Source organism: Bubalus bubalis, chromosome 17 (assembly GCF_019923935.1).
Source record: "Bubalus bubalis isolate 160015118507 breed Murrah chromosome 17, NDDB_SH_1, whole genome shotgun sequence".
Taxonomy (NCBI): Eukaryota; Metazoa; Chordata; class Mammalia; order Artiodactyla; family Bovidae; genus Bubalus; species Bubalus bubalis.
Genome location: NC_059173.1, coordinates 54,527,520 through 54,552,789, shown reverse-complemented (window position 1 = coordinate 54,552,789; position 25,270 = coordinate 54,527,520). Strand labels below are relative to the sequence as shown.

Below are 25,270 nucleotides of genomic sequence, written 5' to 3'. Positions count from 1 at the left end.
ATTCTGGGCCCCACCTTTCGAGTTTCTGGTTCGGAAGTCTGGAGACCTGACCGAGAGTTTGCATGTCTGAGTTCCTTGGTGATATTGATGCTGTTGGGTGTCCTAGAGGAACCCTCTCAGATTCCCACTGAACTACTCTGATACTAATTTAGTGGACTCTTACTTCTTATTTCAGAGCCACAACGGGCATGACAAATCTGACCACAAATTGTTTTTCTTTGCTTTGTCCTACTTTCATGATGATGTTTTATTTTAGTCTCTCACTGATACTGTTTGTCTCTTTGCTGGCTTCTGTCATCTAATTAAGAGGACCCGTCTCCAACCGTGTGCTCACCTCCTTTGGGAATTTTTGCTCTCACGTGTAGGCCATCTCAAATGTATGGGTGGCTGACTCGCGAATAAACATCCCCTTATTTCTAAGGCCGTATCTTCAGGTTTGTAGGATAACTGGATCTGGATGTTTAATTCCTCTGGAACACCCTGATATTAGAAACAAAGCTTCTGTATCTCTACCCTCTCTGGCCCGTGAGCTCATCTTCTGCGGTCTCTGATAATTGTTGCCATGCATTTCTTTAAGTGATGTAAAAATGCTTGCCTGAAAAGCTCCATAGAAATGTCAAGTATTATGTGTACCTGGTCCTTAAATATTCATGCAGTTGGAGAAGTCACCACTGTTGTGTGCTGAGTAATTTCCTTAATGCCTTTCCTCCTGGTGACCTACTGTTTATAGGCCTAATCTGCTTAATCCTTTCTATGAGGTATAGCAGGGGTCATGCACGAATATGCCCATTTTCAAATTAGACGTTAAGGTGCAGAAGAGTTTCAAAGAGAGTCCAGAGGCACAAAGCTGGTGATGCCTCTGCCCAGGAACTGCAGCTCATGTGCATGACTCCCATGCCAAGCCCCCTATTCCCCCGCAAAGCCCCCAACTCTTTTTGCAAAGCCCCAACTTCCATGCAAAGCTCCAACTATTAGAGAACACTAAGCCTCAGGGTCTTGAACATAAAAAGAAATGGCTAAGTTTGATTCAACGTGTACTTCACATAATGCATTTCTGTGACACTTCATAGTAATGAGATAATTACCATGGGTACAGTATTAGAGTATACATATTCTGATAAGTTACAGCTGTAAGAAATCAGTAATGGCCATTAATCATTCCATGTTCATTCTTTACGAGGCTCAGACTAAATGGTAAGCTGCAGAGTTCCAACAAAGCTAAGACAGATTTTATAGTCATCATTTCTGCCATTTAGATGAGGCGTTGATGGGCACAATAGACTCTCCCTAATTTAAACTAATTTGGGCAAACTGCTGCCCAAATTGAGAAAAATCTGAATTGAAGTATAGCAGTAAATATATACTACCTGAGATATTTGAAAGTAACAACTGCAATCCAAACTAGACCATCAAAGGGTTAATAAATAAACATCTTCAGGAACTACCTTAATTAATATATGGGAAGGAATCATAGTACCTGTATCAAGGACTCGAGTCCTTGAGTCCATGAAACCTATTTCTATCTTAAGTAAGTTAAGCATTTCCGCTTATAATCATTATACCTATTCTTTTACATAGTGAGGTGTTTTTTTTTTTTTTTACATCAGGATAAACAGCAGGTTGGCCCTTAGCCAATTTACAGGTGAAGGCAAAGTTAGCAGGAATTAAATTAATCAAGTTTTACTACACAGTGTAGAAACAGTGATTGATGCAGACTTTTTCATTCTTTCAAATTTAGGAATTAGTTGCATATTTTAGAAAAGAACCACAAGGTTGAGAGGAAGCCTAAAGTGCCAGTTGGTTCATCATTCAACCGTATCCAAGCTGACTTAGAGATTTTAAAATTCTAGGCTGTTGGATCTGCGAGGGATTTTGGAGATTATTTTGTCCAGGAAAAAAGGGAGGATGAGAATAGACACCTGACCTCCATAGAACACACAGCCTGGTCATGAGAGAAGTAATTCTAGCACCCCGTGCCTGTGACTCTAACCTTGTGACTATTAGACTCATACCCATCTGCATCTTCTAGGTGACACACGCAATGATCCACACGCAGCAAAGCTGGACAGCTCCTACCTGTAACCTGGTGGAGTAGCCAGTTAACCAGCAGGCACATTTAGACTCTTCATGTAATTTAAGGTCATTTAGTCAAAACCACTCATGGTGGAGGTAAAGAGACAACTATGCACCACTCTATAAATTAGCGAAGTTAGCCAAGATATGGTCACCAGCTGGAAACATCACTGTTGTTAGCATCAGACAGATGCTAACTAAGCATAACAGGAACACTCTCCCAAAGTATCCATTAGATACTAAGAGCAAAAGGAAAATGTGCACAAGCTCTGAGTTTCTGCACCTTTCCTGTCTTCTACCCCGAGCTCAGCACCTGACACCAAGCAGACCATCAGAAAGTGAGAAATTCTTTTAAATGATCCATGTGATTTACACCCTTGGGTTTCTAGTTTTTTTTTTAAAAAAAGATCTTGGTGATTAGGATTTAGTTTAATTTTTCTTTCCGATTTACTAAAGCTGGGGAAGGGTGTAGTGCCTTCCTGCTCTCTGACTTAAAATGAAGCTCTTAGTTACTCAGTAACTACCTGCCAAATACAGCTACCCTTCTGAGTTAACAGAGCCTCCAGGGTGATTTTGAAAGTGAGTCATTGATTTGAATCTAGAGTCCAAACAGCTGGGACAAGCCTTGGCGATCAGGTAGTCCAGCCCTCTCCTTTTATAATTGAGGAAACGGAGGTCCGGAGGGGTTAAGTCACTGTGGCCTGATCACATAATTAAGTTTGTTTATTTGCTGTGCTTTGGGGCAATCTGGAAAACGCCATGTGCCTAGTTTGGCTTTTCAACTTCCTGACGTTTTCAGTTGTGTGCACTCAGGGTGTTTCTAAAATACTGATAATGATATGTGAATGCAAATCTCATTTAGTGAAATCTGGCAATGTGGGCAGTCTTCAGTGAAATCTATTACTCCACCTTGCTTGATCCTTTTATGTTCAGCTCTTTTTTGATTTGTGGTGTTTGATTAGACAAAAGGTAACAAAATATTCATTGCAGTAAAAAAAAAAAAATCCTCCTTTCTTTTACATCCACATAACTTCAAAATAGCCCCAAAGTCATCATCTGTCGTTACCAAAAACATGTACTTCGGAACTGAAACCGAGGTGAAAAAAATTCTGTCCCAGGGGAGTTTTAGAGAGCCATAACCATGCAAAAAGTACATGGTAACAGAAAATATTATGCAAACTTCACTGTGGCATTATAATGGAAACTGCATCAATAATGGAAACTGCATCAATAATATCTGGATGGCTAGGTAAGAAAGATAAAACCACTGAAATACATACTCTTCACTGTGCGCTGTTACAGTACATTTACAACGCACCACAATTTGAACAGAAAGTTGACAAACTCTGAATTTGTTACAGGCAGAGTAATTTATAGCATGGGGCTGGAGCGGGAATTCTATCATTCCTTGTGCTTTCTCTGAATAGGTTGTGGCCCCTGTCTCTTGGTGCCTCCATTTTCCCTCCGGGTGTCTCTATGAAGTCAGATAAATTATCAATGTAATGTAACATTTACTAAGCTTCAGGGAACAGCTGGTCATTATTCAGAGGCTTCTAAATCATGACAGGCTCCTTCTGAGGCTTTGCTTGGAGTCAGTCATCTCTGAGGGCTTCCTTGGTTGCTCAGCTGGTAAAAAATCAGCCTGCAATGCAGGAAGACCCTGGTTCAATTTCTGGATCGAGAAGATCCCCTGGAGAAGGAATAGGCTACCCACTACAGTTTTCTTGGGCTTCCCTGGTGGCTCAGATGGTAAAGAATATGCCTGCAGTACAAGAGATCTGGGTTCAATCCCTGGGTTGGGAAGATCCCCTGGAGGAGGGCATGACAACCTACTCCAGTATTCTTGCCTGGAGAATCCCATGGACAGAGGAACCTGGTGGGCTACAGTCCATGGGGTTGCAAAGAGTCGGAGATGACTGAATGACTAAGCACAGCACAGTCATCTCTGACTATGCTCCTTTGCTAATGGTTCAGGGGCTAATATGAAGTCCCTTTTGAATTTGAGACTAAAACTGGGAGACAAACACTTTTTGAAAAAACAGAGTGTTCAGCTCTGTACCAGATAAAATTGTTGAGGTTCTTGCTTCAAGACCAAGTGTGTGCTCTATAGGTGTGTGAGTTAAGGGTGACTTTAGCCATTGGCATAGTCAGACATGCAGGGAATAATATTGGATCCTCTTATGGGCTGCAATGGTGTCGTCTCTCAAACTTCATATGTTGAAGCCTTGGGATGGGACTGTATTTGGAGATAGGGCCTTATGCTGCTAAGTCACTTCAGTCGTGTCTGACTCTGTGCGACCCCATAGACGGCAGCCCACCAGGCTCCCCCGTCCCTGGGATTCTCCAGGCAAGAACACTGGAGTGGGTTGCCATTTCCTTTTCCAATGCATGAGAGTGAAAAGTGAAAGTCAAGTCACCCAGTCGTGTCCGACTCTTAGTGATCCCATGGACTGCAGCCTACCAGGCTCCTCCGTCCATGGGATTTTCCAGGCGAGAGTACTGGAGTGGGCTGCCATTGAAGTTCAAATGAGGCTGTTAGGATAGGCCTTCATCCAATCTAATGAAGGTGTCCTTCTAAGAAGAGAAAATCTGGACACACAGAAAGACACCAGAGATGCACACAAACAGGAGGAAAGGCCATGTGAGGACGTAGAAGGTAGCCACCTGCAAGCCAAGGAGAGAGGCCTTGGGAGAAACCCAGCCTGCCAGTTCCTTCATTGGACTTCCAGAACTATTAGACAATACATTTCTGCTGTTTAAGCCTCCCAGTCTGTGGTGTTGTGTTATGGCAGCCATAGCATCTTAACTTCACATTACCAATCACTTCAAATATCTGACGTTTGCAACCAATGTTTATCACTGTAGAATCAGAAGTTAGCATTCCAAAGGATCCCTTCTCCTCCAGTGCCTCTCAAAGCCTCTGGATCAAGTCCAAACTTTTTTTTTTTTTTAATTAATAACCATGTATTGATTTCACACATAGTTGAAATAAAACCTTTTACAATCCACGGTATTATCCATGATTAAATACACATCAAAAGTATAGAGAAAGATATTCATTTTTTGATATAATGATGTGAGATTTGTGACTTTTACAGCTTAACAAACAAAGCCTAGGAAGCACTTAGCAAGCATGATATACACTAATTCCATGCCTTTTCCAGGAAGGGTTTCTAATACGTTTCTAGGTTGCTGCTAAGTCTCTTCAGTCGTGTCCGACTCTGTGCGACCCCATAGACGGCAGCCCACCAGGCTCCCCCGTCCCTGGGATTCTCCAGGCAAGAACACTGGAGTGGGTTGCCATCTCCTTCTCCAATGCATGAAAGTGAAAAGTGAAAGTCAAGTCACCCAGTCGTGTCTGACTCTTAGCGACCCCATGGACTGCAGCCTACCAGGCTCCTCCATCCATGGGATTTTCCAGGCAAGAGTACTGGAGTAGGGTGCCATTGCCTTCTCTGGGGGCTAGGACTAGGCTATCATATTGGGAGTTCCACACCCCCAAGGATAAAATCCCAGAGGATGAAAGTAATAAAGCAGTTTAGAATGTGGTGGTGATGGCCAATGTTACCAGACTCACTGGAAATTCTCATTGTGAAACAGCTAGTACTTGGGGAACCCCAGAAAATTCAGTGGTCGTGTGTCCAGTTCCCTACCCAAGAGATGAAAACATCAGATGTGAAGGCTTTTCTCTGATCTTCCCTGTTTGTTGACTCTCAGGACTGGGAGAGCTCTGTGAAACATGAGGGTCTGGTCTTTTAGCTTTAGATTGGAATAGAGGATTTAGGCTTCCACTCCTTAAAGGGCAAAGAAAGGGTCCACCCCGGCTCAGCCGTGGTCACTCCCTGTGCATAACTAAAATCGCTGCCCAGGAAGTCAGAGTGAGGTTGTGGGAAAGAGGCTGTGTAAGTGACTCTGACTGTTGCTATAACAACAGTACCTTGGTCTAATTTCGTTTGAAAAATGAATTTCAGCTGGTGGGATGAAGCTGAGCAGCTTCTCCCCACAGATGACAGCCTCCGGAGCTCTGCTGTTTATGGGCTGAGTGCGTGGTGCCCTGCCTGCCTCTGCCCACTGGAACATCCTCAGAGCCGCTTAAATCATGCCCACGTTTGCCTGAAAGTGAGAAAGCGCCTGTCTACACATGGACCTCGCCACCCCCGGGAGATTCATCCTGGAGAGAAAAACCCTTTCCTTCTTCCTGCCTTGTCTCCTATTTGTGGACAAAGTTACTCTGAAGACATAAATAATGGTGATCTCTTTGCTGGCAACTGAAGGAGAGCCCTTAGCTTTCAGCTTTGGGGCAAAAACCTGCTAAGAAAGGGAGGTGTGGGAGTCAGACGCCATCCAGGAATAAGAATAACGTCCTGTCTGCTCACTGAGATGGGGTGTGTGTGTGTGTGTGAGAGAGAGAGAGAGAGGGAAGAATTCTCTTCCTTTGCTGTCTGTAAACTCCAACTTACAAGGAAGAGCAATGTCTGACCTCGTTGAGGGAAACAAGAGGCTTTTAATAGACTCAGAGATCTTATTTCAATACTTTTGTTTTCCAAAGGGAGATAAACACGTGCTTGGATTTTTATTCAAAAGCAGTGTCAGGACCAGGCGCTGGGGGCTGTTTGCATCCCATGAGCTGTGGGACAGAACGTCAGTACGATGGAGGCACTCCTGGAAGGAGCTATAAACAAAAAGGAGAATTTCTCATTAAAAAGAAGGGACATGTTGAGTAAACAGTGAAATAAAAATATTCTTGATTCCTACCCAAGGGAGAGAAAAGTACTCAGCCTCCCTCAAGTATTTCTCCTGCTGCCTCCCTCCTCCCAGAAAATAAACAGATTGAAACCTCATGCTTCGTTCCAACATGCCTGTTCTTTGGTCTGTGTTGTTGGTGTAAGTCTCCAGCTGTGAAGGACGCAGATAAGATCTGATCTTTCCATTTGCCCTCTTCCTCCCTACGGTTTTCCCTTCTTCTTCCCCGACCTCCTTTGCTGTCATTTCTTTACAGCTCTAAATAAAATCCCATTAGGAATTTCAGATTGTAATACAAGGTCATGCACACCGGCATGTTTGAGTAGCTAATGTATGCAAGACGTTCTAGGAGGAGATATTCCTAAGGAAATTGTTTCTTGTCCTTAGATGTAGTGTCGTGTGTGTGTGTGTGTGTGTGTGTGTGTGTGTGTTTATGTATCTGAAAAGACAGAGCTGTGCGGCGTTCAGACTGTAGAATTCTGATGGCAACTGCAGATCTCAGCGGAGCTTTTCCTACAGAAAGCTACTGAGCAAAGGAAGCTGCCAAGGGATGCACACATCTGCTCCCTCCTGAAGTTTTCAAGGCTACATCTATCATCACTTCTCAAACACATGCTAAATTTGCAGAGTAACATCTTTCCTCATAGAGGAGCACAATGCTTTTCTGTGAATCAGGCAGCTCTGACTCAAAACACGTGAACACGTCCTCCTTAGCCCGTCACGACACCAGTGTCGAAAACATTTTCGCAGAATTTCTGAGCCAGGTTTGCTCGTGTTTGATCAGGACAGGAGTCATCATACGCAGAGCAGTGCAGTAAGTGAAAATGCAGATTTGAGAGGCAGATGCAACGAAGTAAGGCTCTGCCGTGTGTCCTGGGACAAATGACCACAGTCTCTGAGCCCACTCCTCATCCTCATAGGGGTATTGTGAGGGTTAACAATCGGGCTTCCCTGGTGGCTCCATTGATAAAAGAATCTGTCTGCAGTGCAGGAGACCCAGGTTCAATCTCTGGCTGGGGAAGACCCTGGAGAAGGAAATGGCAACCCACTCCAGTATACTTGCCTGGAGAATTCCATGGACAGAGGAGCCTGGTGGGCTACACAGTCCATGGGATCACAAAGAGTCAGACACAACTTAGCGACTAAACCACCATCACCAGCAATATACATAAATCATGTGGTGTGATGCCTGGTACATTGCAAGGTCTCAGCCAATTAGAAGATTAAATGACAATAATGTCTTCAGTGAACCCGATTTTCTAATAAAAACTTACTAGTTAGGTCTTTCTACTGAAAACTATGTGAGGAGATTTGAAAGTTGGCATTTGCAGAGATAGTCTCCGTTTCAACAAATAGTTTAATAAATTCACTGAAATACCAATTTGAACTACATATATGGAGCTTGTGAAAAACTTCATTACTTCAGATATAAAGAGTACACACAATTCACCTGACTTGCGATGAAAATATGTTATTTGTTTAATCGAGAGAAAGCCAAGAGCCTCTACCAACATTCATGTATTTGGAAATATGGACATTTGAGGACATCTTGAGACGGCATTTCTCAGGGTTAGGGGCCTTGACTGCCACTGCTCCTGATGTTTTATGATCCATTCTCAATGTGTTGCTGTGGATTCAGGTGGTGCAGGTTAGGCATACCTGAAGGATAAAAGGGTACCTAAAAATTCAGCCACACACAAAAGATTTAAAATGCTTTTAAAGAATGTCTTAATTTAGCAGCTTGCAGCTGGAATTGGGTGGGCATCCACATTCCAAACACTGAAAAGAGGCACCACCGCTCTTGTGTGTACATATCTAAGATGACTTGGGAATAGAGTTTGCTTCCCAGATGGCACTAGTGATAAAGAATACACCTGCCGACGCAGGAGATGCGAGTTCGATCCCTGGGTCACCTAGATCCCCTGGAGAAGGAAATGGCTGCCCACACAGTATTCCTGCCTGGAGAATTCCAGGGACAGAGGAGCCTGGTGGGCTACCGTGCATGGGGTTACAAAGAATCGGATATGACTGAGTGACTGAGCAATACAATATATAATAGCAAAAAGGTAAAAGATCATGGTCATTTCTAAAGCTAAACTCAAAGTCTCCCAGAATGTTCTGCCTGGTCCTCTTCCTTTGGGCTGGGGGCTCAGCAATGCCCCAGCATCCCCTTGGGCCTATGTAGTTGAGGTTTCAGATGCTTTCTGGGAGGGCGAGGCTACTTTTAAGGTGATCCATTTCTTCCCAGAGCATTTCAGAACACAGATTTTTTTTTCTCTTCTTTTTTGGCTGTGCTGCCCTTGTGGGATCTTAGTTCCTAGACCAGGGATTGAACCCTGGGCTAAGACATTGAAAGCGCTGATTCCCAACAACTGGACTGGGACCAGAGGAGATGTCAGGTTTTTAACTGACATCCCCTCCAAAGGCCCAAATTTCCTCTTGATTAGGTCCAAAGAAGCTGTATCCTGGAATGGTCACAGGTAGAGGTTTTAAACTCTTGGCTCTCAAGCAAATTTTCTGTGTGTCTATATTTAAACTCATATGAATTTTGTTAGGTAATAAAGTTGTTTTCTCTCTAAAATAATGTTAGGAGTGTAAAAGCTGACAAAGCAGATTTCAGACGTTTTGATAAGATTTATCTTTTTCATGTGGGTTGCTCTACCCTTCAAGTTGTTGCTGTTCAGTCGCTAAGTCACGTCCGACTCTTTGCAGCCACAGAGACTGCAGCACGCCCTGCTTCCCCATCCTGCACTGTCTCCTGGAGTTTGCTCAAGTTCATGTCCACTGAGTTGGTGATGCTATCTGGACATGTCGACTCTTCACGTAGATTCCCTTAAAACAAACATATTTGACTTTTCTCAACATACATCTGACATACATTCGCTTTCTGACGTGGTCTTTGTTCTGGGGATGAACCCACCCATCAGGCATACAACACACCCTCAGTTCGTGAGGAATGAAAATGAAGGTAAGTATGTATAATATGGAGGGAGAAAATGATCTAGGATATTATCCTACTCAGAGAAACCTCAAATATAAAAAATAAACATTTTCATGTAAAGTCTTGTAGAAATTCAGCAAGCTCCTACAGGACTCAAGCTCCCCTGCGCTTGGAAATATCTCCATCTAGAGCTTTGTTTCTTGATCTTGTGTATGAGCTATCCCAGAGCATCTCCAGTCAACTCAGGAACATATGATATTTTACTGGGGTTTTTTTGTTTATTGTTTTTTTTTGGTTTTTTTTTTTTTTTTTTTTTTTTTCTGCCACTCTGTTTCTTGTGGGATCTTTGTTCCCTGACCAGGGACCAAACCCAGGCCCACAGCAGTGAGAGCACTGAGTCCTAACCACAGGATACCAGGGGATTCCCAGGAACATCTGATACTGATATTCATTAGCTTTGTGTGCGTATACATTTTTACTCAAACGGACAACTTCAGAATTTCAGGACTCTGACAGAATTGTTAGTCTAGATAGGAATTTCTAAAAACTGGGAATGTTGGACGAACTCAGAGAAATCGGAGTTTTTATTACGTTTCTTTAGATGCCTGTGGCACCAGCCTGTGTCCCAATCTGGGCCCCACCTTGGGGGATAAAATCAAACTGAGGACGTGGGACCAAGAAACCTGCATTTTTAATAGCTTCCCAAGTCACTGTAAAGTCACTGATCTAGAAAACTGATCCTCTAAATAAACCTCAAAAGATCCTTTCTAAGGATACTTGAATCTAGAAGACAGTTCTGGAAATGTTTTCTACTCTATCTGTATTCTACTAATTAATATATCTAACACATGAATATTCTGGGTCATTCATCAATATATTAAATAAGCAAGTCAGATTTATCCATGTGTTCATAGCTTATTATATACTGATAGAATGAGAAGAAAATAACCATATGAAAACTGATTCTGTGAGTCATCTTCTGGTTTGACCGGAGCAGATTACAATAACCAGAATATTCTCTTGGAGCCTCTAAATTACTTATAGCACCTGCAATTCACCTTTAATTCTTGTATGCTTATATCTCTACTATTTGGTGAAGGAAGTTCACCCACACTTTTGGTTGGAAAGAGCACGTTGGTGGGTGAAAACCACTCAAAACCTGTGTAAGGAAATTTAAAATTTTCAACTATGAAAATATCCAGCATTTTGAGTTCACAAACATGTCAAAACCTATGAACCTGGTAATGTTATGTAAAGTCTCTGGGTTTCAAATTCACTTTTCCTCACCATGATGCTGTTCATATGCTCTCAAGTTGTTCTCAACATAGGTTTCCTGGACCCATAGAGTTCTCCAACATCTTAAGGAAGGGACAGTCTGTGGGCCATTTCCAGACTTTTAAAATAACCAAAATAAATCATACATTTACTTCAGTTCAGTCACTCAGTCATGTCTGACTCTTTGTGACCTCATGAATCGCAGCACACCAGGCCTCCCTGTCGATCGCCAACTCCTGGAGTTCACCAAACTCATGACCATCAAGTCAGTGATGCCATCCAGCCATCTCATCCTCTGTCGTCCCCTTTTCCTCCTGCCCCCAATCCCTCCCAGCATCAGTCTTTTCCAATGAGTCAACTCTTCTCATGAGGTGGCCAAAGTACTGGAGTTTCAGCTTTAGCATCATTCCTTCCAAAGAACACCCACGACTGATCTCCTTTAGGATGGACTGGTTGGATCTCCTTGCAGTCCAAGGGACTCTCAAGAGTCTTCTCCAACACCACAGTTCAAAAGCATCAATTCTTCGGCGCTCAGCTTTCTTCACAGTCCAACTCTCACTTCCATACATGACCACAGGAAAAACCATAGCCTTGACTAGACGAACCTTTGTTGGCAAAGTAATGTCTCTGCTTTTGAATATGCTCTCTAGGTTGGTCATAACTTTCCTTCCAAGGAGTAAGCGTCTTTTAATTTCATGGCTGCAGTCACCATCTGCAGTGATTTTGGAGCCCCAAAAAATACATTTACTTACTTGTCATTAAAACATCATACAGGCCAACATTTTCAAGTGCCTGCTTTAGGGATCAGTTACACAAACTGAGTGTGGTTATTTGAGAAATCTTTCTAGTTTTCATTCATTCCTACAGTCTTATGAAGGAAAAGGCAAGCTGTTACAGTATGATGTGTATTAGGTGCTGTGGAAGCACATCAAGGGTCTCCAAGATCAGGACGTGTGCAGAGGGGCTGTCATGAGAGACTGTATAGAACCTAACCTGTATGGTGATGGGCAAACAGAATCGGTCAGGTGAAGAAGTTGGCTGAGAGTATAACATATGCAAAGACTCAGAGAGACAGAGAACAAACACCATGCGTCCTGAGAATGGAAATAATTAAGTTGAGCTGAAGGTTTAGATTTGCTTAGAGTTGGAGGGCCAGTGGAGGGGAAGAAGGGTCAAGGTGATAGCTGAGACTGGAGAGGTGAGCAGAGGTAAAGATCAAGTTGTGGAGGGCTGTTGTGGGAGGCTTAGATGATGCTGATGACAGCAGACAGCCCCAAAGGAGCTGCAAGTGAAGAATGGGTTCACGTTTTATAAGGAAAAATCACAGCCCCAACAGAGAGAATCAGTGGAGAAGAGGTAAGACCGGAGCAGAGAGGCTAGTCAGGAGCTGCTGCCGAAATGAGAGCAGTGTTGATGATCTGAACTACGGGAGTGGCAATGGGAGTGGAAGATGAGATAAAAATCATTTATTAAGATACAAATCTCCAGTGATAAGAACAGATGTACTTGAGGTGCAGTTGGCTTTAGGTGGTGGGGAGAAGGTGGAATAAGGATGAGTCCTGAAAATGTCTGAAAACGCTTCATCATGTTAGCATTGGATCCCAGGGTCACTGATGAAGGCGTGGCTGTGCTTCACCACCTGCGGGAGGGGAAGTGCTTATGCAGTCACCTGAGTCTGAATTTGAATCCAGGTTGAGTGCCCCACTTTGCCCCCCACCCCAGGCTCTGGGACACAGTGCTAACCTCACTATGCCTAAATCTCCTCCTCTGTAAGGTGGTTCAAGTGAATCCTTCCCGCCTTTTAGACTCTGTAGGAGAAGGAGACAGGAATCTGATGGTTACCCCCAATATCGTCCATCTTAAAATCTTCATCATCTTAATAGCAGGATCATCATTTTTATTCCAGGCTCCCAGATCCTCCCCAATTTCATGCAAAGTCAGAGACAGTCCATAAGAGTTGAGTTTGGTTTTGTTTTGCTTTGTTTAAGCATCCTGGCACTGCTAAAAGTCTACAGGAAGAAAGAATATCTTTCTCATGGACCGTTTAGAATCTGCTGGAAATGTCAGCAGAGGTCCAGTCATCTCAGCCATGTTCCTCCTTGTTCTGGGTATCATCCGCCCTCTCCATTTCACCTCCTGTAGACCCATCAGACCAGCACACGCATGACCTTCCCCAGAGGTTTGCTATGTGGATAATATATGATCCTGCATAAAAGTGCTTTATAACCCCAAAGGCTTCGCTGTTCTTATTACTACTGGTTTGGATGTCATACCACTGATCCCAAACCATTCTGTCTCTCCCTGTTTCAACTCTCTCTATCACACACACACACACACACACACACACACACAGAGTTTCACAGAAACACAGCCATCAGGCCACACTGTAGGCGAGAGACCTATGCTGAACCCACTGTGGAGGAGGATTTGTTTCCTTCAGAGTAACTGACACGCAAGACAGACCCCCACTGTCACAGGCAGTGGGTGACTTCAGCCCCGGGCCCCGCAGTGTCCCTAAATGGGAGAAGACGTGCACGTGTAATAAGCGAGAACAGCGGAACAAGGAAGCCGACACTCGGCGAAGAGTTCCTGTGATTCTTCCAGGAGGGCACAAATCATACTAAGAGGCTTCCATCTTTGGGAAGCAGAAGGGCCAGGGACTTCCTGTTCAGTTTAGTTCAGTCACTCAGTCATGTCCAGCTCTTTGCGACCCCATGGACTGAAGCACGCCAGGCTTCCCTGTCCATCACCAACTCCTAGAACTTGCTCAAACTCATGTCCATTGAGTCAGTGATGCCATCCAACCATCTCATCCTCTGTCATCCCCTTCTCCTCCTACCTTCAGTCTTTCCCAGTATCGGGGTCTTTTCCAATGAGTCGCTTCTTTACATCAGGTGGCCAAAGTATTGGAACTTCAGCTTAGGCATCAGTCCTTTCAATGAATATTTCCTTTAGGATGGACTGGTTTGATCTCCTTGCAGTCCAGGGGACTCTCAAGAGCCTTCTCCAACACCACAGTTCAAAAGCATCAATTCTTCAGCACTCAGCTTTCTCATGGTCCAACTCTCATATCCATACATGACTACTGGAAAAACTATAGCTTTGACTAAACGGATCTTTGTCGGCAAAGTAATGTCTCTGCTTTATAATATGCTGTCTAGGTTGATCGTAGCTTTTCTTCCAAGGAGCAAGCATCTTTTAATTTCATGGCTGCAGTCACCATCTGCAGTGATTTTGGAACCCAAGAAAATAAAGGCTCTCACTGTTTCCATGGTTTCCCTAGGGATTTCCTGAGATAGGTTATTAGGGAGGAGACCCTGACCTGAGTCCTTGGGGCGTGGGGAGTCCCCAGTACATTTCCATGTGTAGACAGTTGTGAGCATGAGAGTTGCTGCTTGCGAGTTCCTCAGCCTACAGGTCCTGTCTCCTCCTGCCCACTCTCCTTCCATCCCCCAAGAGGGACATAAGGAGGGAGTCAGACTCTCATACCACCTTGCTGTCTAGCAAAGATGGGACACAGGAGGGATGCTTAGATGGCTCTGCTGTTCTGGACACAACTAAAACCCTGATACTGGGAAAGACTGAAGATAAAAGGAGAAGGGGGCAGTAGAGGACCGATGGTTAGATAGCATCACCAAGTCAATGGACATGCGTTTGAGCAAGTTCCAGGAGATAGTGAAGGACAGGGAAGCCTGGCGTCTGCAGTCCATGGGGTCACAAAGAGTCAGACACAACTGAGTGACTGAACAACAACAAAAGAAAAACTGTAACATGTTTCTTCTATAATATCTTTCTTCCATTCCCAATTCTGGTACAGGAAATATATGTCAAGATTTGGCTTAAAGGGGCCAGCAGTGGGGAACTCTAGGCCCTCAAGGAAAAGGAAATACTCAGTGGCTTCATTCGGGTCACATCCTGGAAATGTATTTGATTTGAGCCCCAACCATGCAGCGCTGTTCTACAATCTAGGACATGAATGCATTAGCACTTGGACTCAGGCTTGAATTGCAAATTTGATTTTTGTTGTTTATATTTAAAAAGTTATACAGGATGCTTGGAAAACATTAGGCTATTGCAAGCTAGAGAACAAAAATATATCATTGTACCTACATGTATTTAGAGATTCAGAAACTAATCTAAGTTACAATTGTTTCAGTGGGTATCACTGCATTTTTTAATAAACTTTTTAATCACATTTTTAAGATAATAATAGCTAAGGCTTAGTGGGTGCTTACAGGATACCAGGCATGAAACTAAGTGCTTTCCATTTTATTTCATTTAAGTTCATCCTCACACTAACTGTATGATCTAGATATTATTGACCCATTTTGCAGATGAAGAAACCAAAGTTTAGGAGAGTTTAAGTTTTCCAGGATTCATTCATCTGACATGTATTTACTGAGTATGTACTGTGAGCCCCTGGGGGTCCAGTAGTGGAAAAAAGCAGAAAAATCCCTACCTTCATGTAACTCTCTGTTTTGGTTTTTTTTTTAATTATTTATTTATGGCTGCACTGGGTCTTCACTGCCGCGCACAGGCTTTCTCTAGTTGCGGTGCGTGGGGTCTGCTCTTCCTTGCAGCGCACAGGCTTCTCATTGCCGTGGCTTCTCTCGTTGTGACTTGCAAGCTCCGGAGCACGGGCTCAGTAGTTGTGGTTCATGGACTTAGTTGCCTCTCGGCATGTGGGATCTTCCCAGGCCAGGGATCACACCTGTGCTCCCTGCGTTGGTGGGTGGATTCTTAACCACTGGACCACCAGGAAGTCCCTCTAACTCATTTTCCAGTGGAGGGTATCTTGTGTGTGCTTAGTCGCTCGGTTGTGTCCTAATATTTGTGACCCCACGGACTGTAGCTTGCCAGGCTTCTCTGTCCACGGGGATTTTCCAGGCAAGACTCCTGGAGTGGGTTGCCATGCCCTCTTCTAGGGGATCTTCCCAACCCAGGGATAGAACCCAGTCTCCTGCATTGCAGGCGGATTCTTTACCATCTGAGCCACCAGGGATGCTCAGAGGGTAACAATCATAGCTAATATTTATTGAGTACCAGATAACATGTATACATAATAACTCCTAGAGGCAGTTCTTGGGGTTGAAGCCAGGCATTCTGATTCCAAGGCCAACAAGGCTGTTTCTATGTTTTTGCCATGTTCTGCCTCACCCACCACCCCCGCCTCCACCCCCCGCCAGGCCTGCTCTGCTGGTAAGAGGTGAGCCTTGGGGTTCCCAGCCAGACTTGTCTGTCTCCATGGTCTCGGTCGCCACTGTTCCCAGAGGAGTAAATAAAGCATTTGTCTTCATTTCTCCATCTTGCCCTGTCCATTTCATGGCCTAGAACAGAATCCTGGATCTGTACCTTTAAATACAAAGTCAGGTTCATTTTTAAGTTGCTATCGTTGTTCAGTCACTAAGTTGTGTCCAAGTCCTTGTGACCCCATGAACTGTTATCCCACTGGCTCCTCTGTCCATGGGATTTTCCAAGCAAGAATACTGGAGTGGGTTACCATTTCTTTCTCCAAGTTATCTTCCAACCCAGGGATTGAACCTGCTCTCCTCCATTGGCAGACAGCTCCTTTACTACTGAGCTACCTGGGAAGCCCTCATCTTTAAGACAAGTGCTTACTTTTTTAAGGTTAACATCCCTTCAAGAAGTCCCGAGGCCCCAAGTTTTACTTTAGATTCTGCACCTGTCATTTCTGACCTTGCCGCTGTGTGTTGGAGCTACATTCAAGTGTCTGCCATTCCTAAGATCAGAACCACAGTTTCCCGGTTTGTTCAATAAATAGCTTCATTCTCTCAAAGTTTCTGCCTTGTATGACAGATGAAGCCAGTATCTTCCTTGAAGTCAAATTCCAGTGTGTCTTAGTTATGGCCTGATTTCAAGCAATTCAGGAGTGTCTACCAAGCAACTACAGAATATATGGTGTTGTGATTCAAAAAGGAAAGTGTAGGAGCAAAGGTTAGACTGGATTTTTACTTAAAGACCTCTTCTGTTTCCTTTTAAAATGGAATTCTCTACTTATGAGATGATAGCAATAAAGTGGCACTTCTTAGAACCCCTCATGTCACCTCCAGGTTGGTTTTATTACACGTGTGCCTCCCTGTGTGTATGTGGGGCCAGAGGGAAGACTGTCCCTCTCTTGCCTTGATCCTGGGATGCTCTGCCAAGAGTTGGAGAGGGCCCAGATCGGGGCTGCTCTGCTTCCCACTCCCTCCCCAGGTCTCTCTGCCTTGTGCCTTCAACTCTGCAAAGTTACTAGAGCCTCCTTCTAACCCAACCTAGTCTTCCTTTTGTCATCATCCAGCACATGTTTCCCCACGACCTCCTCTGTGTCAGCCTCCTTCCCTAGAGCCCTATGAACTGGCCCTTGCAGAAAGGAAAGGGACAGACAGGTGAATTAGGTTTATACTTACTAAATCCACAGTTAGCAAGACTTTTCTTAACTGGACTTTGCAGATAAGTCCAGTTAAACAGACACAGCACTCTCCAGGGTTAGATATCCCATTACCAGGAATGTAGAAGTTCAAAGTCAAGCATTCCTTCATGTCAGTGGGGTTGCCTCCCGCTCTGATCCAAACTCACCTCCTTCAGCACCTGTGAATTAGGCAATAGAATCATTCATCTTTGCTGTCACCTGTTAACCACTGCTGTGAACCTGAACTGAACACTATCTGCAGCCCCACAAATGCATAGTAAGCAAGTCAGCCATAGCCCTGACCTTCTTGGAGCTTGCTAAACAGACACTTAAGCAACTGTCCCAGTGTATAGTAAAACCTATGATGGGGAAGGAGAGGTTGCTTGGAAAAACTTATTCCAGAATTTCCATCCCAGTACAGGTGGGTGGAAAGAGGTGCTTGTTGTAGTTGGGGTAGGGAGGGGATGTGAGAGATTTCCTGGAGGAAGTGAAATCTAAGATCCAACCAGGAAGATGAGTAGCTATTACCAGGGAAGGGGCGAGAGAGGGGGAGGAGTGTTTTCCAAGAGAAGATAACAACAGATACAGTGCCCTGGAAGCCAAAGTAAGCTTAAGACCAAACAACGAAGAATGCCATCATTTAGGAGAACCAAAGAATACAAAAGAGAACAAGGGAAAGAAAGAAGGAAATCCAGGAAAGTGTGATATCAGGGGACCCTTGCATGCCTGCTTTTAGAACAGAGCAGGCTACTATGTCATGAGATGCTGGGAAGTCAAGTACAATAAGAACCAAAAAGAAGTTTTGGGTTATATTAACCATTAATCTTCATTTCTGTGCTATTCAGTAAATGTGTTAAATGCCATATTCTTCAAGGATTTTCAGTGTGCTTTGTAGTATTGTTAATTCCTTGATGTCCTCAGTTAAGCTGTGACAAGAATTTAAGATAGGTATCAACACCTTTCTTGAGTATGGCACATTTTGGCCTTAGACTTACATGTAGCATTCATTTGAAAAATACTCCTAGATGATTCTTCCCAGTGAGACAAGCGTTGATTGCCTTAACTGTTTCTTTTCTTTTGTTCCACCCTTCAATCTTTGGTTTGCTTACTATCTCTTAGTCCTGTGGACTCTGCTTTTGGATAAAAGCTCTTTGCAAAGAATTTGAATCGAAGGCTGGGCAGTTTTGAAATTAGATATATAACATCTTTCTGATATGTTCTAAATAATTTAACAATTCATTCATAGCGATGCATACTGCCATGCTTGAAGAGTCAACTGTGACTTGGAGATTTAGTCATTCTCTTTCCTGTTTCTTTTGCAGCTCCAAGAGACTGTGAAAAGGAAGTTGGAAGGAGCCCGATCACCACTTAATGGAGACCAGCAGAATGGGGCTTGCGATGGAAGCTTTTCTCCAACTAGCAAGCGGATACGAAAGGACATTCCCACGGGGATGGAAGCCATCAACAATTTACCCAACAGCATACCACTGCCTTCAGCTTCTCCACTTCACCAACTTGACCTGAAGCCTTCTTTGCCCTTGCAGAATAGCGGGACTCACACTCCTGGGCTTCTGGAAGACCTGAGTAAGAATGGGAGACTCCCAGAACTTAAACTTCCTGTGAATGGTTGCAGTGACCTGGAGGACAGCTTCACCATCTTGCAGAGCAAAGACCTCAAACAAGAACCTCTCGACGACCCTACTTGCATAGACACATCAGAAACCTCTCTTTCCAATCAGAACAAGCTGTTCTCGGACATTAACCTGAACGATCAGGAGTGGCAGGAGTTAATAGATGAACTGGCCAACACCGTTCCTGAAGACGACATACAGGACCTGTTCAATGAAGACTTTGAAGAGAAGAAGGAGCCGGAATTCTCGCAACCGGCCACAGAGACCCCGCTATCCCAGGAGAGCGCCAGCGTGAAGAGCGACCCGTCTCACTCTCCTTTCGCTCACGTCTCTCTGGGCTCCCCCCAGGCCAGGCCTTCTTCTTCCGGTCCTCCCTTCTCCACCGTGTCCGCGGCCACCAACTTACCTTCTGTGGCCACCACTCCCGTGGCGCCTAACCCTGCCAGTTCCCCAGCGAACTGTGCGGTCCAGTCCCCTCAAACTCCGAACCCTTCTCACACGCCAGGCCAGGCTCCGTCTCGGCCCGGAAATGGTTATCTCCTTAATCCTGCAGCCGTGCCGGTGGCTGCTGGGGGCTCGGGCCCTGGGGCCATGCCTGGCTCTGACCTGTCCCCCGCCGAGCAGCTCAAGCAGATGGCCGCGCAGCAGCAGCAAAGGGCCAAACTCATGCAGCAGAAGCAGCAGCAGCACTCAAATCAGACTTCCAGTTGGTCTCCCTTAGGGCCTCCATCCAGTCCCTACGGAGCAGCTTTCACGGCGGAAAAACCAAATAGCCCCATGATGTACCCCCAAGCCTTTAACAACCAAAATCCTATAGTGCCTCCCATGGCCAACAACCTGCAGAAGACGACAATGAATAACTACCTCCCTCAGAATCACCTGAATATGATCAATCAGCAGCCAAATAACATGGGTACAAACTCCTTAAACAAACAGCACAATATTCTGACTTATGGCAACACTAAGCCTCTGACCCACTTTAATGCCGACTTGAGTCAGAGGATGACGCCCCCGATGGCCAATCCCAACAAAACCCCCCTCACGCCCTACATCCAGCAGCAGCCCCCGCAGCCGCAGCCCCCGCAGCAGCCCCCACCTCAGCTCCAGGCCCCCAGGGCACACCTGAGTGAGGACCAGAAACGCGTGCTCCTCATCAAGCAGAAAGGAGTGATGAGTCAGCCCATGGCTTACCCGGCGCTGCCATCCCACGGTCAGGTAAGTGTGAAAGTGAGACACTTGGAGATGCTCTCGGGGTGCGTTTCAGACCGTCGACATGCGATGCTCTGCTTGCTTCTGCCATAAGGGGGTTAATTACCTTCAGACATCCTTCCTACACATCCTTGTGTTATTACTAGGTTTGTTGAGAGTTTTTTTTCTCTTCTTTCTAAGACATGGGACAAGGTGGCAGAGTATACTTTCCTGTGTTTGAATGCTTGGGGATCGAACTTCTTTTATTCTGGACGGCAGATAAGAAACCAAAAGTGGCGTAAGATGCTCACTCGATGGGAGGCTGTAGAGGTCACGTGACACAGCGTGTTGCTTCTCCTGTAGCTTCTCTCCCAGGTCATGTGTGGTCCAAGACTGGGGAGGCAGGAAGGTCGGAGCCTTTCGGGATCTCTACAGCCGTCTTAGGAGGTCCTGAACATGCTCAGCCTGTCTTCCCTGTATTATGAATTATGGAAATTTGGATTCTGGATAGTCAAAGGTGGGAGCATTTTCTGTGTTTTCAAAGTGAAGTGGAGGATAGATTTTTGTAGGACCATGCAGCGTGTCAATACTTGTTGCTATACACATGCACTGAGCAGCTGTTTCCACCTTGTGACTTGAGAGTGTACTAAAACCATCTCCGATTCATCAGCTATAATTCAGGAGAATTTGATGATGACTGTCTCTTAGTGCTGTGTCCAAGTCTCCTCTTTCCTGCTGTCTTTCTTCATGGTATCATGGTTATCAGATGTAGGGATCCATGGTAAGAGTGAGTGCCAACCACTGGGGAGTGAATGAATACTCATTGACAAGCATCAACTCTCTCCTCACCCTGATCAATGTGGCCAGCAGCCAACACTCCTTTAATTTAACACTTTATCTGCCTCAAAGGGGAGAAGAAGTGGGAAAAAGCACCATCCTACTGACCTTACCCCTACACGGGTGACTTCATAAGCCATCATTTTATTGCCAGTTGATGTGAATTGTGGTGGCACAGTTCTGTTCTCTGGTCCTCTCTGGATGCCCACATTTGATGGCAGTTGGAGATTTTGCAGAAAAGTCTTTGCTTTAGGGGCCCTCGTGTGCAAACAGGTCTTAACTAGCACTTGGATACGCATCCACAGTGGGATGCTTTAGAAACACCGGGAATTAAGGTGGGCAGATCTTGCATCACTGGGTGCTGTTTGTATATGCCTCTCCTGGTATGTCCCACCCCACCCCCACCCCACCTCCCCAAGCTTGATGGAGACTGCAGGGCTGAGGGTGGTGCTGGCCTGCAGAGACAGGCCTGAGCTCTGTGGCTTGATGCTTGTCCTTCACAGCACTTCCAACCCAAAGCCCCACAGTAGTTTCTTGTCTGCACATGCAAACCAGCTCTAAAGAAATTCTGTCTGGAGAAATAAAAATATAGCTTGGTTGACATAAACTGCCATCAGTGGCTGGTAGAAAAACATCATTGAAATGGGAACTTTTTTGTTTTATCCTGGTTTCATTAAAACTATACTATTGGAAAATGCAGCATTTGATACATTTCAGTGTTAAGTTCTGAAGCGTGCAGAAATATAGGTGATACACAGAGGTGTTTGCTGTAGTTCAGAGGTTTATGAGATGGCAGGCTGTCAGCATGGTCATCCGCTGCTGATGACAAATACAAATTGTGCTTCTCCCTCCACTGTTGTTGCTTTTTTTCCCCTCCTTCCTCCAAGCCAGACCAAAAGTGATTAATTCCAGCTCTGCACACGTGTGGGTACAATATGAGCCAACCTCCCTCCCCACCCTCACTGAATGTCTTTTGAAATTTGCTAGCTTGGGATGAAGCTCCTGTCTTTGCTGGAACATGAATCTTAAAGATGCTATTTCAGGTCCTTATGCTTGCCTAGCTGTGAGTAACTGAAGCCTTGGACCACAGAGGTCATGTTTAGAAAGGACTCTGTCAAGTGATGAAGAAACAAAAGTGATGGTTTTCTGGATTAAATCTATGGGTTTTCCTCTCCTCCTTCCATCTGATGAGGTACTTTTAGGATGGACAGAATCTTCCTCATTAAAATAATCATTTCTTAACCTCATAAAGAACCATCAAGCAAAATCATGCTTTTTAATGAAATATTAACTCACCACTGAAACAAGCTTCAACATACATATATAAACATGGGAATATCTTTCTGCAAACATACCATTTATTTCGTGCTTTTATCTGATTGTGGAGAAGTATTGACACAGCTCTCAGAGTAGTTAATTACACTCTATGCGAGTACTCAGCACAAATATGAGCATGAATTACAGGTAAGATATAAAGTATAGTTATACATAGGTGTAGTTCAAATTTGTTTTCTGCTGTTGCTAGTGAAAATTCATTTTATTCTTTGTTGGCCACAAGGACCGCAATGAACACTTAGTTTTAATGAATAACTTGAGCACCAAAGCCAATAACACTAGAACATATATTTTGAGATAATTTTCTTGTACAGATGTTTACTTATTTGGGACATTAGCAACAAATGCCATTTCTCCTAGGAACAAATAGAAATCCACTTTGTTCCTGAAGGTTTCAAGAAGGAGGGACCCAAAAATTGAGAAAAACAAAAAATAATTTATTCCAAAATTTTGAATATGGTTTACCTGATAGCTCCAGTTCTCAGAATTTTCATATTATTCCTTGCAATACAAAAATTGAGCAACGATTTGTATACAAAGGTTATGCTCTTGGTGTTACTTGGGATTGAGAAAATTAGGACCATAATAAGCATTTTGGAAAAATAAATAATATACCTGAAAATCGTGCTACTGATGAATAATCGATTGATCACATGGGAATGCTCATAGTAAAAGTGAAATAAGCAGATGAGATTACAGTTTGTATGTCACAATCCAAATTGTGTTTTTTAATATGTATAGAAAAATACTGAATAACTAAAACATTAAGAATGATATTTCTGATTGGTAAAATTATGAGCACTTATTGTTTTCCTCTTTATACTTTACTCGGTTTTTTAAAATGTTCCATCATACATGCATATATGTATGTATATATTCTATCATTAGGGAAAAAAAAACTTTTTTAAGGGAAGAAATATTCTATATTTTAGAAGTTTACACTTTACTTATTCAAAGAATCCTTATCCAATTTGCCAGTAGAACTGAGGTGATATCATTACTTTCTATTTGTTTATATATATGAGTTGTGAATCCCTGCTTATAGAGGTAGTTCAGAACCCTTCTCCCCACCCTTCACTCTCTTTTCCTTTCTCTTCTCACATCACCTTTCACTTCTTAAAATCTTAATTCATCAGCTAAAACAGTGACAATGAGAGTATTAATAACATTTCTACTAGTATAATCCTTCAACTCTTCTCCAGCTTGTGCTCTTGCATTATTTCTTTGATCATCTCTCCCTTCCTTTTTCTCCTTTTCCAAACTTCTCTTCAACAAAACTTCTGTTTTGCTTTCTAATTTTTAAAATATGCGTTTCTGTGATGGAATAACACTTTGGTCATGTCTAATTATCTTTTCCTGATCTTGTTTTTCAAGGACAGGATCTCTCATCATGCTCTCTTTTTTTTTTTTTTTGCTAGTTTTTGCATAGCACCTAACACTATGCCTTAAATATAGGGATGTTTCATAAGTCATTTGATGGCAGTGATCAATGTTTAGGCCAAAAATATATTTGCAGTTGATGATCGGCTCCAACAGGGAGAGTGTTAGCACAAATAACACAGAGCTGTTATTGAGATCCAACAGAAGACCTGGAAAGGCAAGTCAAAAAAGAATCCTTGGCTAGGAGGTGGTTATCTTGAACCTATGGAACAACAACAAGATTGCTAAGACAGCAAACTCTGTCTCTGTGTGTGACAAGCAGAAAAACAACAGAGCAGCTATGGCCGAAGAAAAAGCAAAAGCCAGTGGCTACTTGGCTGGTCTAGGAGGGGGACAGCGATAGCCAGAGCCCCAGAATAATTCTTACAGGGAAGAGCGGAAAGTGAATAATTTCCAAAATGGGATGTTAATTTTTACTCGTTGCAATTATAGGACTAGATGCATCATAAGCACTTGGCTACAGTATTCTTCATATGTGTGTTTTCTGTGCGTGGCTGTGTCTATCCTAATGAGTCCATATATGCGTATATCTTACAGAATGTTTTCCCTTTTCAATGTGATTTTACTGAAATCTATTGGGCCTCTTGTGAGGTATATTATTAATATTATAAGCTTGTAGCCATCAAATCTGCACACAAGGAACAGAGCTCTGATATTCACAGACATCATGGAAGTCTCTTTGAAGACACATTTTTTCTTAACTTCAAAAACTTGGTGCCCCTTTGTTTAGTTTCTGTAAATATATATATATATATTGTTGATTTTTTCCAAATGATACATGACCTAGTTCAGAAAGTCAAGCATACTCTAAGGCTTAGGATAAGAAAGAGCAGTCCCTTGTATTACCCCTCCATTCTATTCTGCTTCCCAAAGGTGGTTGCTTCAACTCATTCAGTTATTTTCTCTTATTTATCTCCATAAACTGCTGTTCCTTAGCATTTCAGTTATTCGACTCAATACAAGGATTTAATTCAGTTGCACAACCTCCTCACAAACAACCTCCGCCTCACACTGTCTCTCTTTTTCTCTTCCCATACTCTCAGTAGAACTAGATAGATCACAAATTATGACTTTGAAACTATTCCATATTTACATGACTGATTTTTGCATAGTGTCTCAGAGTTTAGCGATGCAGTATGCTATGGTTATATTTCCTTTCTTATGTAACTTTTTGTTTTCCCTGGCATTTATAACTGTCTCTGTTTTTAATTGGTGTTATTTCTGCTCCCTGGGCTTCTCTGGTGGCTCAGATGATAAAGAGTCTGCCTGCAATGCAGGAGACAGAGGTTTGATCCCTGGGTCTGGAATATCAGCTGGATAAGGAAATGGCAGCTCACTCCAGTATCCTTGTCTGGAGAATTCCAGGGACGGAGGAGCCTGGTGGGCTATATAGCC

General features: G+C 43.6%; 1 protein-coding gene and 1 long non-coding RNA gene across 4 annotated transcripts in view; one reads left to right on the top strand and one right to left on the bottom strand.

The window, feature by feature from the left end:
- The window catches only part of MAML3 (mastermind like transcriptional coactivator 3), a 460,242-nt gene that overhangs the window by 258,900 nt on the left and 176,072 nt on the right, over positions 1–25,270 (top strand). For all 3 annotated transcript variants that reach the window (XM_025267081.3, XM_025267080.3, XM_044930446.2), the window contains exon 2: positions 18,767–20,290. In XM_025267081.3, the coding sequence (XP_025122866.3) occupies positions 18,767–20,290 (1,524 nt within the window). The remainder of the gene's footprint in view (positions 1–18,766; positions 20,291–25,270) is intronic.
- LOC123329988 lies at positions 12,573–17,559 on the bottom strand. Its single transcript, XR_006545655.1, has 3 exons — positions 17,443–17,559; positions 12,776–12,840; positions 12,573–12,671 (listed from the first exon to the last, which is right to left on the bottom strand). It is a non-coding gene; the product is annotated as an uncharacterized LOC123329988 (long non-coding RNA).